The 17,099-nt window shown below is 41.0% G+C and overlaps 1 protein-coding gene across 3 annotated transcripts in view; it reads left to right on the forward strand.

Annotated features, from left to right (window-relative positions):
- PIBF1 (progesterone immunomodulatory binding factor 1) overlaps positions 1-17,099 on the forward strand; it is a 212,868-nt gene that overhangs the window by 24,229 nt on the left and 171,540 nt on the right. For all 3 annotated transcript variants that reach the window (XM_068267851.1, XM_068267849.1, XM_068267850.1), the window contains exons 5-6: positions 4,540-4,659; positions 8,888-9,021. In XM_068267851.1, the coding sequence (XP_068123952.1) occupies positions 4,540-4,659; positions 8,888-9,021 (254 nt within the window). The remainder of the gene's footprint in view (positions 1-4,539; positions 4,660-8,887; positions 9,022-17,099) is intronic.

Here is a 17,099-nt window from a genome sequence, read left to right on the forward strand (position 1 = left end):
GGTTCCATATTCTTACTACATGACTGCCAGGGGCTAAAGAGAGCAGGTTCCATATTCTCACTACATTACTGCCAGGGACTAAAGAGAGCAGGCTCCATATTCTCACTACATTACTGCTAGGGACTAAAGAGAGCAGGCTCCATATTCTCACTACGTTACTGCCAGGGACTAAAGAGAGCAGGCTCCATATTCTCACTACATTACTGCCAGGGACTAAAGAGAGCTGGTTCTATATTCTCACTGCATTACTGCCAGGGACTAATAAGAGCAGGTTCCATAGTCTCACTGCATTACTGCCAGGGGCTAAAGAGAGCAGGCTCCATATTCTCACTACATTACTGCCAGGGGCTAAAGAGAGCTGGTTCCATATCCTCACTGCATTACTGCCAGGGGCTAAAGAGAGCAGGCTCCATATTCTTACTACATGACTGCCAGGGGCTAAAGAGAGCTGGTTCCATATTCTCACTGCATTACTGCCAGGGGCTAAAGAGAGCAGGCTCCATATTCTTACTACATGACTGCCAGGGGCTAAAGAGAGCTGGTTCCATATTCTCACTGCATTACTGCCAGGGGCTAAAGAGAGCAGGCTCCATATTCTCACTGCATTACTGCCAGGGATTAAAGAGAGCAGGCTCCATATTCTCACTACATTACTGCTAGGGACTAAAGAGAGCAGGCTCCATATCCTCACTGCATTACTGCCAGGGACTAAAGAGAGCAGGCTCCATATTCTCACTACATTACTGCCAGGGACTAAAGAGAGCAGGCTCCATATTCTCACTACATTACTGCCAGGGGCTAAGGAGAGCAGGTTCCATATTCTCACTACATTACTGCCAGGGGCTAAAGAGAGCTGGTTCCATATTCTCACTGCATTACTGCCAGGGACTAATAAGAGCAGGTTCCATAGTCTCACTGCATTACTGCCAGGGGCTAAAGAGAGCAGGCTCCATATTCTCACTACATGCTTCATTTAAAGCAAACCTGAAGCGAAAATAAACTTATAAGATAATTAATTGAATGTGTAGTATAGCTAAGAAATAGGACATTAGTAGCAAAGAAAAGTCTCATTGTTTTTCAGTACAGAAAGAATTAAGAAACTTCAGTTGTTATCTATGCAAAAGAGCTTCTCTGAGCTCTTCGCCCCAGCTTGGCCTGGAGACGGTCCTGTTTTCTGAAGCACTCAAACAGCCAAGAAACAGTGAGACAGGTTGAGATGAGGTTCTACTGCAGAAAAGTTGTCATTATTTCTGCTTTGTTTTATAGCTTAAAAGAGTGTGGTTTTAAAACTGCTAATGTGAAAGTGTGATGCAATGGTATAAATACAGGGAGTGCAGAATTATTAGGCAAATGAGTATTTTGACCCCATCATCCTCTTTATGCATGTTGTCTTACACCAAGCTGTATAGGCTCGAAAGCCTACTACCAATTAAGCATATTAGGTGATGTGCATCTCTGTAATGAGAAGGGGTGTGGTCTAATGACATCAACACCCTATATTAGGTGTGCATAATTATTAGGCAACTTCCTTTCCTTTGGCAAAATGGGTCAAAAGAAGGACTTGACAGGCTCAGAAAAGTCAAAAATAGTGAGATATCTTGCAGAGGGATGCAGCACTCTCAAAATTGCAAAGCTTCTGAAGCGTGATCATCGAACAATCAAGCGTTTCATTCAAAATAGTCAACAGGGTCGCAAGAAGCGGGTGGAAAAACCAAGGCGCAAAATAACTGCCCATGAACTGAATAAAGTCAAGCGTGCAGCTGCCAAGATGCCACTTGCCACCAGTTTGGCCATATTTCAGAGCTGCAACATCACTGGAGTGCCCGAAAGCACAAGGTATGTAATACTCAGAGACATGGCCAAGGTAAGAAAGGCTGAAAGACGACCACCACTGAACAAGATACACAAGCTGAAACAGCAAGACTGGGCCAAGAAATATCTGACTGATTTTTCTAAGGTTTTATGGACTGATGAAATAAGAGTGAGTCGTAGTTGTTGTTCAATAATAAAATTATTCCACAAAAATACAACTTGCCTAATAATTCTGCACTCCCTGTAAAGCTATATAACTAAAAATAAAAATGAGACTTTTTTTTTCTTTGCTACTAATTCGTATTCGTAATACACATACAATTCATTGGGCCTGATTCACAAAGCGGTGATAACTCAGTTATCACGCCTAAAAGACTTTAGGCGTGATAACCTTTGCACTGCTGAGTTAGCACCGTTTTGTGCTCTTTATTGCGCGCAAAGTCCCGCGCGCAAAGTTTTGTGCGGGCAATCGCACAACTCCGCGCGCAGCGCCCATAGGGTTTAATGGGCGCATCGCGCGCACTGCACCGTGCGCCACGCAAAACTTTGCGCGAGTTTCATTTTGTCTTGCCTAAACTGAGTTTAGGCGTGATAAAGGGCTTTTCACAGGCGTGCAAACACTTTGCACCGCTTTGTGAATCAGGCCCCTTATGTCATATGTTTTTTTTTTTTGTTTTTTTTTCACTTCAGGTTTGCTTTAAGTGTTTCCTGTAAATGAATACACATTATCTCACGCTATATCCCAGCTACAAGTGCTGTAAATTGTAGAAGAACTGTTAGATCTACTTTGAAGATAATATCAATACAGATTTGTTTGTAATCAAAAACAAAATCTTATTTACCTGTAGTGATTATTGCTTTACTAAACACTTTTTAAACACCACCTGTGATTTAGTAGGAAACATAAAGGTATGGTGAGGGAAATGTGTGATGAAGAGCGCATTTTTTGTTTCTTGTAGAAACCAGTCAGTAACATAGTGGCTATGTAGTTAGCAGGAGAGATGAGCTAAAACCAAGCAGTCCCTTTAGTCATATGCAGCCGCGGTCAGATTGTGAGTTATTATTGTTGGTAAAAATGCTGCAGGGAGAAATGCCACAAGCCAGAGCAGTCTGAAGCAACACGTACACAATGTGCTGGTTAGAAAGGTTTGAAGCCAGCCAGACAGCAAAAGCTGTTTAAAGTACCATAATAATATTTCTAACACTTTAAAAAGAATTAAATGGCTTCTTAAAGGGAACCTGAAGTGAGAGGTTTATGGAAGCTGTCCTATTTATTTCCTTTTAAGCAATACCAGATGCCTGGCTATCCTGTAGATCATCTGCCTCATATATGTTAAGCAATAGACTGTGAACAAGCAGGCAGCAGATCAGGTGTTTCTGACTTTTCTGTCAAATCTGACAAGTTTAGCTGCATGCTTGTTTCTGGTGTGATTCAGACACTACTGCAGCCAAATGGATCAGCAGGGCTGCCAGGCAACTGGTATTGTTTAAAAGGAAATAAATATGGCAGCCTCCATACACTTCTCACTTTAGGTTCCCCTTAAATATTATAATTGGCATCTATCGTTTAATTGTATTACTTTAATTGTCAGTGGAGCTGGCTCCTGTATTGGGCAGATTCGCTTCTGAGGTTCATATAAACTTGAGGGAGTGTGTAGTGGCAATAAAGTAGTTAAAATACACACATACCCATGTAGGACACTGATTATACTTAAGTAACCAAGCAGCTCAGGGTGACCCAAACCACTAGGAATTTATAGGGGGATAAAAGAGACCAAAAAGCCCTCCTACTAATAAGCAGTGCTTGGTGAAACTTGCTATAATTCAGCTATAAGTGAACAAATGTGGTTATCCACAATGCACAAGTACTGAATATGCAAATTATCTCTTTTCGCCCCTGTAAGCAAGGCAAGCATCCAGAACCGCTGGTGTATAGCAAGCCTATAGCTTTAAATATAACACAGCCACACTAACCCCACATGTAGACAGCCTGTTTCGGGCTTTTGGCCCTCATCAGTACATTGCAGCTGAGCTGCTTGGTTACTCTGCTGTACTGCTCCAAGCCCTATCCCATACAGCCATATCAATCCATGCCATGTGCTGATGAGGGCCAAGAGCCCGAAACAGGTTGTGTACATGTGGGGTTGGTGTGGCTGTGTAATATTTAAAGCTATAGGCTTGCTATACACCAGCGGTTCTGGATGCTTGCCTTGCTTACAGGGACGAAAAGGGATAATTTGCATATTCAGTAATGGTGCATTGTGGGTAACCACAAATGTTCACTTATAGCTGAAATATTATACATTTCCTTCTGTTTTAAGAAGGCAAGTTTCACCAAGCGTTGATTATACTTAGTCAATGCTGTCTGATAACTAATCCACAGTAGTATAGTTCAGTAGTCCCAAAGTTTAAACTCCATACAAATCTGATTGTTGACATGGAGCTGAACACACGTGACAAAGCCAGACAGGTTGCATTTGTGCCTATGCATTGCGGGAAGCCTTCTGCTTCACTCCTCCCTCCCATGTTTGGGACCGTACATATGTGCCGATCCACAGAGCGAAACGTGCATCACTGTCACTGCCTATCACACCTCTTGCTCCACAGTTTTAACAGTTTAATAAGATTTCCATTTTTATTTGCGTGTAGCAATATAGTTAATGTTTTATTATCTTTTATAGTGTCCTTCAATGGAACTATGTTTAACACTATATTTATTATTTACAGATTCGCTTTTATGAAGTGGTTCAGCCAATGAAAAACAAAGTAAATGACCTTCAAGTACGGAATGAAAAACAATCTGAGGAGCTGACTGGCTATAAACAGCAGCTGAGGAGCTTGATGCAGGTGTGTTAGCAGTTCTGCAGAATAAAGCTGCAAGTGAAATGAATGACAAAACAATCTTGTGCATCACATTTAATCATATCACTATAAGATGAGTATTCTGCTCTCTTCCTCCCTTAAAGTGGAGCTGAACTCTTGCACAGGACAGAAGGAAAACGTAGAGAAATGCACCCTGTATGTATTTAATTACAGAGTTTAGCCTGTCTAATTCCCCCTCATCCCACAGATGGAGAAGATTGGTATCACAGGGTAGCACAACAGGGGGTGTGGGGAGTTTCCTCAGAACTCATAGCTCTGAAGTCGGAAACGATAAGCATTTGTGAGGAAGTGGGTCAATGATCAGCCTCCAGGTATTTGACAGGTGGCATAAAGTACTAGGAGCAGGGATGGGTAAATAAACAAAAAAGAAGCCCAGAGACAAAGCAAAAGACCAAACATTTCTAGTGTATCAAAGTGCACTAGGTAAGGTGCAGAGAGAATGTCTATCTACATGGATGAACAATCACAAAACCGTTGTTTCTGCTGTAATGAAAGATGGCTATTTTGCAATTTTTTGTCTTGTTTTTGTTGTTTCGCTGTTACTAATAATCTGAGTGGACCTGGTTGTGCATGAGTGTGATGCAATTCTGGATTAATTATACCATTTGGCTTACTGATTGTCGTTGTATCCCTTGAACTTGTTCGTCTCTTTGATGCATTTACCTTAGATGTCCTTGTACTTTGGTTGACACTAATAAGATGTTTGCAGACTTTTTATTGGTCTCATTTTGGGTGTTTGCCTCTGGCCACAGGAGCGCTCATTCTGTTGACACTTTGGAAGTTTATTTATAACTGATGGCTGCAGTTCTGGTTTAAGGAAATATTGTAAACCTTTCTAGGTTTAGTAAAATTACTAAAACATTGGCAAACAGTTCAGGGTAAAACATGAAATATTTTCTTGTTACTTTGATCTTGATCTTTTTGTGACCAGATTTTTTGTTTGAGCCTTTCTTTGTAGTGTTTTAGCATTGCTAAGTAGTTCCTCTAGGTGTTGTTAGTCTGCTTCTGTTTTAGTAAATGTTCCGATTTATTTCTTTTGGTGGGTAATATTGACCTTTGGCTCTGTCAATATTTCCCTTATGAACATGCAAACGATAACTCTAGCAGAGCATTTTTTTCAACTCTTACAGATGTTTTGCAGTATGTGGGTGTCTTTTGTTATTAGTTAATATATTTAGCTTTTGTATTTATAAGGTCTCAAGGAACAGGCATTTAGGGTGTAGGCAAGTTTAGTAAGCAGTGCTAATGGTAAATATGTGCAAGGTGTTTTTTTTTGTCCTTCATTGAAAGAAAGTCTTAGTATTACTATTAAAGGAAAATGCCACATTCGTTTAGCTATTAGCATTGCAGGGTTATTGGCAACTTTGATTTCAGCTCATTTAAAAATACATTGTTCTATAAATAGCAATTCCAAAGTGTTCCTAGCAGAGACCTGTATAAATGGATGTCACAACATACTGCAAATAGGTTAGTTTATATGTGTAAAGAGCATAATCAGTGCTTCTGTGCATAAAGAAAGAAAGATCCCAGGTTATTGCTGAATGTAAGCACCCTTACTTGTTTACATTTTAATGTAGCAGAATGAGAGGCAGACGAGGCACCATCCACAATGCTCAGAAGTATTTATTATTCAACCATCACTAGCACAAAAGTTACAAGCAGCACATAAGTGACAACATAACAACCGTTTCGCTGCACTTCCCCTTCCTCAGAGACCAATAGTCACAACGACACGTGACTTTTGGTCTCTGAGGAAGCGGAAGTGCCGCGAAACGGCTGTTAGGCCGTGAGTTGTGTGCTGCTTGTAACTTGTGTGCTGGTGATGGCTGAATAATAAATACTCCTGAGCATTGTGGATGGTGCCTCATCTGCCTCTCGTGCTGCTGCATTGGACTATTTGATTTACGAGTGCACACCACAGGAGTTGTCAGTCGTGACATCAAGGTCCTACAGTGCATTTGGTGCCGACTTTGTGGTTCTTCTACTTTTGTATTGTTTACATTTTAATTGCAGCAAAGAGTGTGTGAGAAAGCTGTGACATCAGCAGAGCAATAAGTCAAACAGATTTTTTTTTTCACATTGGTTTTTTGAATGGCCAAATAAAGGGAAGGAAATTTGCAAAGGACTTTTATCTACTAGTCCCTGTGTCATAGTGCACCTCAGCTATGCTAGTGTAAGTGTGCAGTTGGCTGTGACCAAACACAGAAGAATATGATGGTGATGACTGCAGATTCAAACACCTGCTGTATATTGCCTTATGTGTCAATCAAATCTCAATTCATTAAGGCTGTTACCGCATGGAATACTGAAATGACCTACTAGTGAGGTAAACTTCCTACTTCTGAGGTAAATACCTAAATAAAGGTGTGTCAAATCACAAAGATTAGTTGTATAGCAAAAGGATCAGCACACTCAGTAGTATATTGCAAAGATTAGTTTGTATAGCAAAAGGATCAGCACACTCAGTAGTATATTGCAACATTTCAAATTCTTTTAATACAAAAAAGTCTCCATAAATACACTTTGTGTTCAACAAGTACCAGCAACTTGCAGTAGATAGGCGCCAAAGACACCCAAAGTCCATCAAATGCCTGCTGGCCAACTTGTATAAAAAGTCCATGGGGGAATAGAGTCCAAGATCCACACTTCCCAGGAAAATGTGTCTCAAAACATGGCGACAGACACTGGCCTAATGCTGTTTTGGGCAGCAGCCCGTCTTCAAGCTGATAAATGTGCACTCGTGTGCCGATAAATGTGCATGAGTGCACATTTATCAACTTGTGGGCAGCAGCCCGTCTTCAACAGCATTAGGCCGGTGTCTGTCGCCATGTTTTGAGACACATTTTTCCTGGGAAGTGTGGATCTTGGACTCTATTCCCTCACGGACATTTTATATAAGTTGACCAGCAGGCATTTGATGGACTTTGGGTGTCTTTGGCGCCTATCTACTGCAAGTTGCTGGTCCTTGTTGAGCACAAAGTGTATTTATGGAAACTTTTTTAAACTTGAAGTTTTGCAATCTACTACGGAGTGTGCTGATCCTTTTTCTATACAAATTGTCGATTGCCACCTGGTGCTCTGGTGGCTGGATCGTTGCACCTTACATACAACTAGGGGAGTGCAGCCAGACATCACTACTTTACTAACTCACAAAGATTAGAGCATGTTGTAAAACAAGTGAGATGGTCGGTATTTATCTGTAATCTGGAGCTGTCGGTAACCATAGAAAGGAGGAAACAGAGCAGAGAAAAGGTGAAAACTACCAGTAATTAAACTATTCAGGAAAATAAGAAAGTTAATAATAAAAACATATGTCCCTAATTTTACATTACTAGATAGTAATTACAAATAGTTAATAAAATACTAATGGTTTTGAGTAGCAGTAGGGTATTGTACCATGTTAGCCATCAGTAAAAGCAAGATGTTTTAAATCAGGATGATACCATTTATTGGCTAACTAAAAAGAATAAGAATAAGCGAGCTTTCGGCTTTGCAGCCTTCGTCGGGCTTATATCCTGTTTACTTGCAGGCTGATGGTACAGACAGCTTTATACATGCAACATCAAAAAGGGGATACATCATGCAACATCAAAAAGGGGGATGCTTGAAAAAAATATGTGTATCCCCCTTTTTGATGTTGCATGTATAAAGCTGTGTGTACCATCAGCCTGCAAGCAAACAGGATTTAAGCCCGACAAAGGCTGCAAAACCGAAAGCTTGCTTATTCTTTTTCGTTAGCCAATAAATGGTATCATCCTGATTTAAAACGTAATGGTTTTGAGCTGATACAAATGTAATGTTAATTTTATGCAATGTGCACTTTACATGTCAATATTAAAAAAAAAAAAAAAACGCTACCTGTGTCACATTTTTCGTCCATTCTCCCTGCACGGCCATAATCCATCAAATTACTAAATTAAATATCGCATGAGGTAAAAAAAACATAGTGGATTGTCATGCAGTTTTTACAGTAAATTACCAAACTATTGCAGCAAGTGTTAAAATCTTAGTGGAAAATAAGTATAATTTACTGCATGAGGTAAATTACCGAACAAGACATTTTTACTGAATGTTTCTTAGTGAATTGAAGCCTGTATGTCACTTCAGTGCCTCTTTAAATTGACAGTTTATTTTTTAAGTCCCGTGAATTTCATAGTTTTATGGAATTGAGCAATGTTGTCTCTGCTCACAGAGCTATGAAGAGGAGAAGAGGTGTCGCTCAGAACTGGATACAAGATGTCAGCGTCTCACATTGCAGCTTGCCGATACCAAACAGATGATCCATCAAGGGGACTACAGGATAGAAAATTATGACAAAGTGAAAAGGTAAAAATTGGGCCTATTTACTGCAGCACAGGCAAATCCATTGATTCTAATAGTGTCTGTTCGCATCATTTACAGTATTTTTTTTAAAGGGAACCTGAAGTGAGAGTAATACGGAGGATGTCCTCTTCATTCTCCAATAAACAATGCCAGTTGCCTGACTTCTGTGCTGATACTCTGCCTCTAATACTTTAAAGTGTACTTGAGATGGCATTAATAAAAGAATTGATACTTACCTGGGGCTTCCTCTAGCACTATGACCTCTGATGCCTTCCCGGTGGCTCCATTGTTCTGTAAACCTGCCTGGTAATCAGGTTTCAGTCAGGCCTGGCCGCACGTGCCCTCATCGCGCCCCTATTGGTGAGAGTGTTCTGCACCTGCGCAGATAGTACTTTATGTGCAGAGTGGCGCGACTGAAGTACAGTTACCGAGCCAATGGCTCACAGTGACCACAGGGGTCAGGAGCCAATGAAATCTGGTTGAGTCGGCTTCATAGATGGGAGAGCGGCGCGAACGGCGAGAGTGACAGGTCCATGCGGCGTGATTTCGGTGAGCCCCGTGTTTGTACTAGAAAGTCTCTGGTTCTTAGGGAGCCAGAGACTGCTGGTACTTAAAGAGAAACCGTAACTAAGAATTGAACTTCATCCCAATCAGTAGCTGATACCCCCTTTCCCATGATAAATCTATTCCTTTTCATAAACGGATCATCAGGGGGCTCTGTATGACTGATATTGTGATGAAACTCCTCCCACAGTGTGATGTCTGGAACATGGTTCTGACGTCACACTGTGGGAGCCTTGTTGCATTGTGGGAAATAACAGCTGGGTACAACTGCCAAAAAGCAAGCAGCATCTCCTTCCACTGACATATCCTGTCAGCAGTAAAAATGTCACCATGTGATAAATGTCAGAATCTAAATCAGGGAGAGGAAAGATATATATTTTTTTTTTATTTTTTTTTTATTTTTTTTTAAACTTCAAGATTTTATTGAGCATTTCAAGAAAAAAAAGTTACAAACCTTTGTATATTGAGCTGGTGTAACATGCACTCAGTATGTTGGATCAAAGTTATTACTAATCCGGCAAATAGAGATATTCTGAACAAGTTGGACAACAAGGAAAAGCTTAACGTTAGAAATACTAAGTATAATAAAAGAAACATATCATCTAAATAACTTAACAGGCTCATCAAACCATATCATAATCTGAGGAAAATGTTAACAGCACAACATCTTAGATTAGTACTCTTTGCTAGTATGCGTCTGATTATTTATGTGTCTTAAGACGTTTTAGTTTCAATCTTTGGGATATTGGTTATAAGTTTTCCCCTTCTAGTTAAATGCTTAGGGCTCTTTCACATTAGGGCAGATTTTCTGCGTTTCAACGCAAAGGGTAAAGTTTGCGTTACCCAAGGTGAAATGAAAGTCCATAGACTTTCATTTTAGCTTTCACATATAACGCAGCCTTTTTGTGCGTTGCGTTACACTGCACCCAGGCGCAGTTTTTCAGCCAACGCTAGCTTTATGCGTTACAATGTTAGTCAATGTAAAACGCACACTATGCGCGTTTTCAATCCGTTAACGCAGGCAATCAGTCCCAGAATGCAACAGAGGAACAATGTAGAAAGTTGAAAACTAAAAGAAAAAAAAATTACCTGCGTTTTTCTATGTGCTGTAACGGATTGAAAACGGATTAAAAACGCACACTCACTGCAGTGCAACGCATATCAAAACGCATTAAAAGGCATACAACAAAACGCATGCTTTGAGCGTTCTCCAACGCAAGCTCTGATGTGAAAGAGCCCTAAGCCTAGTCTGTGTTCCATATCCATATTTAGGGATGCTTATCCTTTGATGTCTTCTATTAGAGGTGGTGATGGGTCTTTCTAATTGCGGATTATGGCTTGCCTAGTTGCACATAGAAGATGGGTGGTTGTTAGTCTTAAATTGGGAGGGATATCTTGTAGGTCAATGTGTTATAGTGCTAATTGTGGGGATGGGCATATTGTCCATCCTACATGATTGGAAATATCTGTGAATATGTGAGTCCATATTGGGGCTATTTTAGGGCATTGCCATAGGATATGATATAAAGAGCCTGTTTCACCACAGTTTCGACAAGACAAGACAAATAACATTTATATTGCGCTTTTCTCCTGGCGGACTCAAAGCGCCAGAGCTGCAGCCACTAGGGCGCGCTCTATAGGCAGTAGCAGTGTTAGGGAGACTTGCCTAAGGTCTCCTACTGAATAGGTGCTGGCTTACTGAACAGGCAGAGCCGAGATTCGAACCCTGGTCTCCTGCGTCAGAGACAGAGCCCTTAACCATTACACCATCCCAGCACTGGTCTAAATCACCCTTGTGGAATTTGGAGAGTTTTGTGGGCGTGTAGTACCATTATAGAAATATCATTTGGAGAATTTCCCAGTGGGAGGTGCACTTAGAAAATTTGGATATGTGGTATGTGGCTTTTTGTCATTCTTCCATGTTGAGATTTGTTTTCATTTCTGAGGCCCAATAGTCAATATACTTAAGTAGGCTATTTTGGGAGAGGAAAGATTTTATAGTGGGCAAACACAGACTAAATCATTTATACATAATGGCTGTAAAAATGAAGCACTTTTTTATTACATTATTTTCATTGGAGTTCCTCTTTAAAGTGTAATTGTTCAGCATAAAATCAAAAAATCAATTCTTTATTTTCATCTGGTAAACAAGTAATAAGGATGCTAACCAGGCTATCCAAAATTTAAAAACACTATTATTTTACTTGTTGATAAATGATCATTCCCCAGTTTACCTGATTCTTATTAGGTACACACAAAATTTGGTATGCAAAAAGGAAGTTGCCGGGCATGCTGGGTTGTCCTTTTTTTGTTTCTCTACTTCCCCCTCAGACTTAACTAATGCAGCCTGATTGGCTGAAGCCTCTTTCCCTCCCATTTCCCCTCCCACACCTCTGTTCCTCTCTGATTGGCCAGTATTTCTCATGCTGAGACTGTGCAATTTCTATAGTGGAGAGCGGGCTATGCATACACAATCAGGCAGAGGAGAGCAAGGGAGGAAATGACAATTCGAAATTGGCTTCAAAATAGCCACACTTAAAATGGGAAATGCTAAGAAGGATTTTCTCTTTTACTGCAGAAAAATCACTAAAATCAAAATGTGGACAGTGCAATACATATGTTATGTAAATAGAGCAAGTATTTACCCTCTTATATCTGTGTTTTTGTTTTTTTCTGAGATAGTATGGCTGACAGCTCCTCTTTAAGTGGCTGAGCAGTGGTCCTCAAATAATGACCTATGGACATGCTTCAGGGGATTTTCCAGCCATGACTTGTGATGTATGTCTCTGTACAAGCTACATTTTATACTGTTCATTAGAGATGGTCAATCACATTTCTGATAAGTAGGGATGGTCAATGAGATTCCAATAATTCTGAATTGATGCAGGATAATGCAGATGTATGCTGCTTGAAAATGGACCACTTGAATTCAAACAATTTATTTGTTCCTTTGTCAAGCTGCATACATTTGCATACAGAATTTACATAATCCTGCATCAACTCAGAATTTTCTGCATTTCATTGACCATCCCCGCTAATAATTATGGCTTGCGTGCAAATTGAATGCAAATTTATATACAACTTCAAATTGGGCCAATCAAAATTAACTGAAAGTGCAGTTCTGGAATGTTGCTTTATAGCAAATATGAAGAGAAAATAAATGTAACAGATAAACCGTTATGTATAGATCTTAAATTCAAATTTCCTGGACTCCCTGATTCTTCTGCTAATTGTAAGTGTTAAAAAACGAAGTCCAAAGTTGTCCTGCTATCAGGACGTTGCACAGCCACATACAGACCTCAGGAGAGCTGCTGTTGCGCACTGGCTTGTTGATCCTTACAGTAAAGAAAAGGTACCTATATAGGCAAGTTCTGCTGTATGGATGCATATCTATCTCCTCATGCAACTTGTCACTTCAGGTACTCTTTAAATCTGCATTCAAGAGTTCTTTACATCTCATTGACCATCTCTACAAGTTTTGATAGTGTGTGAATGTGCTCTAATATTCCTGATGACTGTTACTCATTGGTAATCTAGACAGAATTTTCTTTCCCTGACATGTTGCTTGCATAAACGTATACGTAAGCTGTGACTACCTGAGTCAGCAGTTTTGAGTTGCTAATGCCAGTATGTATTGTTCTGATGGATAGCCGGAGGTAAAAGCTAGGTGAACTTTATTACTAATAAATTTACTTTCATGATGCAGAGTTTCAGGATGACCTTTTTTGTGAAAAAAAATGTGTTTTCCACATGTAAACCTCCTGATGCAGTTGTGCTTAATAACAGTCTGTACTTGTATTACTGGGCCTACCTAACCAGCCCATAATCACATGATCATGTATCTTATCGCATGATCATGATCACGTTATCTGTATAACCTTCTTACGTTACGTCTGTCATTCTTGTATCATTGCATATATTTATTGTCCAGCACTGCGTAATATGTTGGCGCTTTATAAATACAATAAATAATAATAACTCTGCTCTGAAAGTAAAGCTGCACCTGTGCATCCTGACTGTCTTCCTACTGAGCTCAGGGAGCATGCATGACAGCGGGCCAGCGCCTGCCCACGAATGCCCGACCCGGAAGAGGCTGCCGGGGGCATTTAGGTAGCAAAAGGAGGGGGTGCACGGAGCGGTGGGCATGAGGACAGCTTCCCATGCATACCTGCTCCCCCAATTTTTCCTACTGATATACAGTATAAAAAAAAAAAAAGATAATGCCCTAGCATGTCTTCTGTTATTAGTCAAGTTCCAGCATGATGTAGCTCCGTCCCCTTGCTGAAAATGTCCTCTGCCTTTTCTATATCAGATATAGAGAAGGCCTTTTTCTTCAAGGGGGCGGAACTACATGCCAAAACTCGGCTAACAACGGATGACACGCTAGTAGTGCATTATAACTTAAAGTGACACTGAAGTGAAAAAAAAATATGATGTATTGGTTGTATAGTATGGATAAATACTAGAACATTAGTGACAAAGAAAATAGTGTCATATTTTTATTTTCAGTTACGGTATATAGTTTTGTTTTTGAGGTAACATTGCATCATTCTCTAATATTTGCAGTTTACACATTACACTCGGCATTCTAAATGATTTCACAGAGCAGGCCAGTGAACTTTTTGAACTGTCCTCTGCAGAAAAAACAAAATACAGAGACAGACAGTTGAGATAATAAGCTTCAGAAGACAGAGCTCTCTGCGACTTTGAAAGTAGTGGAGCTCAGTGGCTCTTTTGCATAGATAACTGGAGTTTCTTAACTCTTCCTGTACTGGAACCAATATTAGACTCTTATCTCTGCTGCTAATGTTTATTTTTTTTAGCTGTACTACATAGAAATCATTATATCATATCATAAGTTTATTTTTACTTCAGATTCCCTTTAAGCATTAGCGTACCTCTGTGTTTATGTACATTCAAGTTGAGTTTTAAATGGTATCTGAAGCAAAATGCAGAACCAGACAGCAGAGCTAGTACTGGTACTGGTAGAACTCAAAAACAGACACCCATATGGGGACTAATCATAAATCTTAAAAAATACATACACATATTTATTCTGGGACATATCTAAATTGAAAAAAAAAGTTAGTCTAAAATGTTGGAATGGAAGTGCCAGATAACGATATGATATATGAAATAATCAATGATAAAGAGGCCTGTTGTGCCTTCAACAAAGGGTGAAATAAATATATATATTTTTTATTTTTATTTACTGTGCATAGGCCCAGCGGTGTGCCTTCTTAACCGTACTTTCATGGCCGGGAGCATGCTGTGCATATGTGGCTACAAGACTTACATAGCGCGCATGCGCAGAGCACTCCTAGCCGCAGGAGCACTGTCAAAGAGACGCACTGCTGGGGTCGGAGAATGCACGGTAGTGCACAATTTGGGCAAATCGCGCACACTAATGGGGCCTTTTACAGACAAATGGAGAGGGATGGCAAGGAACAGGAGGTGTGTAATGATCCGCTCAGCTGTCTGCACAGACAGAGAGCTGTTTAACCATTCCTTAAGTCTGAGGGCTGCAGGTCTCTGGAAAAGAGACCTGTCTTTGCTTTGCAAGTTTCAGACCTGCTCTGCTGCTGAGGAATTTGCATATATTTGTTATGCAGATTGCCTACCTGCCTCCTTTGAAGGCTGGCAGTATAAATACCATGTTCTCCCAGAATCCTTTGCTGGTCATCTTAATGGTTTGTTACTGCTAAACACTCCTAGAGTGTCAGCCTTGCCTGTTTGTTAAAGATTATCTTAGAGTAATTCTTGTGACTGTACTAGGCATTCCCTCTAGTGCTGTTGGATCGTATTATCTGTTTTGCCTGTACAGTCTTTGTGTCTCGATTGCCTTGTCGCCAGCGGCGGTCGACAGGGAATCGTTCTGTCGGTCTGGGGGTGCTAACCAGAGCAGCGGTTGCTACTGGTAGCCCCTTCTGTTTATCTGTCTGGATCGCACTTGCCCTAGTGGTAGTGGCAGTGCCTCCTTTTGTATCTCTGCCTTTGAGGTGTTAACCAGAGCAGCGGTTGCTACTGGTAGCCCCTTCTGTTTATCTGTCTGGATTGCACATGCCCTAGTGGTAGTGGCAGTGCCTCTTTCTGTATCTCTGCTTTAGGGGTGCTAGCCAGAGCAGCGGTTGCTACTGGCAGCCCCACCTGTCTGTCGGTCTGTCTTGTCTGATACGAACGCTTGCTGTGGGCTCGGTGAGGTAACCGTTTAGCAAGCGTTCGCGTTCTCTATTTCGTGTCTGTCTGTCGTTGGTTAGTTAGGGTGGCACGCTTATCACTGGGCTCCTAACGTGCGGTGATCGTGTAGTAACGCGTTCGCTGTTGCGAATGAGTGCGGTGTTCGCGTTTAGCTAGCGTTTATTTTCCTTACCTTCTGATTGTTGTTTGCTGTGCCTTTGCTACTCTCGTGTTCTGTTCTGATCAGCCTTGTGTCACTTCTGGCAATTGGCTCTCTCTTGCGATTGCGTTCCCGCTTTGTTTCTGCGAATGTGTTCACCGTCGCTGGGTGGCGACTAGATTGGGGAACACACATTTAGTCTGTCTCTGTGCTCTCTCTCTTAGAGGGCTATCGTGCCCTACTTTGCATTATCCGTACATTTCCCACCTGGCATCTGTGGCCGTGCAGAGGCTGTGCTCGTCTGTACTCCACAGCTCCATCTGCTGGTGGGAATTGCCCTCTACTGGTGCACTGCACCTAACCTGGGTACTATCTAATTACACGCTTGTGGAGGATTTCCGCTGTGTCAGCGCGCATCTTGTGCGCTGACCACGGAGATAGAAACCCGCAAACGTTACAAGGTGCAGGAGGACTCCTGCCCACTCATTCCCATAGCCACCATTAATTAGGACATCCTTTAAATAAATCTTATGGGTATTGGACACCTGTTGTTGGCTTCACCACAATTGTGACACCAAGAATAATGAATAATTACATATGGCAGCCTCAATACTCCTCTTATGTCGGTTGTCCTTCAATATTCCAAAGTATTGTAAGCTGGACAAAATTAAAGCACTCTGACTTAGCTATGCAATACAGAGACAACAGGGACATAGTGCTGCTAAGCAATTGGTTATATTTGATAGGATCTTGATTGTAAAATCCTTACCACTTTAGTGTGGTATGATGGACTATCTAAACTATCCATGCAAAGTTTATTCGCTCTATCTACCTTTCTACTACATAGATTTGGTAAGATTGTGCAATCAAGATTGTATCGATAGTGGAAGCCTTAAGAAATGACACAGTAATAGATATTGCCTATGCGTAGCAGGCTTTCATAAGTAATAGGGACATGGTGCTGCTGCTCTCATAGGTAACAGGGACATGGTGCTGCTGCTCTCATAGGTAACAGGGACATGGTGCTGCTGCTCTCATATGTAACAGGGACATGGTGGTGCTGCTGCTCTCATAGGTAACAGGGACATGGTGGTGCTGCTGCTCTCATAGGTAACAGGGACATGGTGGTGGTGCTGCTGCTCTCATAGGTAACAGGGACATTGTGGTGCTGCTGCTCTCA

The sequence above is a fragment of the Hyperolius riggenbachi genome, chromosome 2 (genome assembly GCF_040937935.1).
Source record: "Hyperolius riggenbachi isolate aHypRig1 chromosome 2, aHypRig1.pri, whole genome shotgun sequence".
Classification (NCBI taxonomy): Eukaryota; Metazoa; Chordata; class Amphibia; order Anura; family Hyperoliidae; genus Hyperolius; species Hyperolius riggenbachi.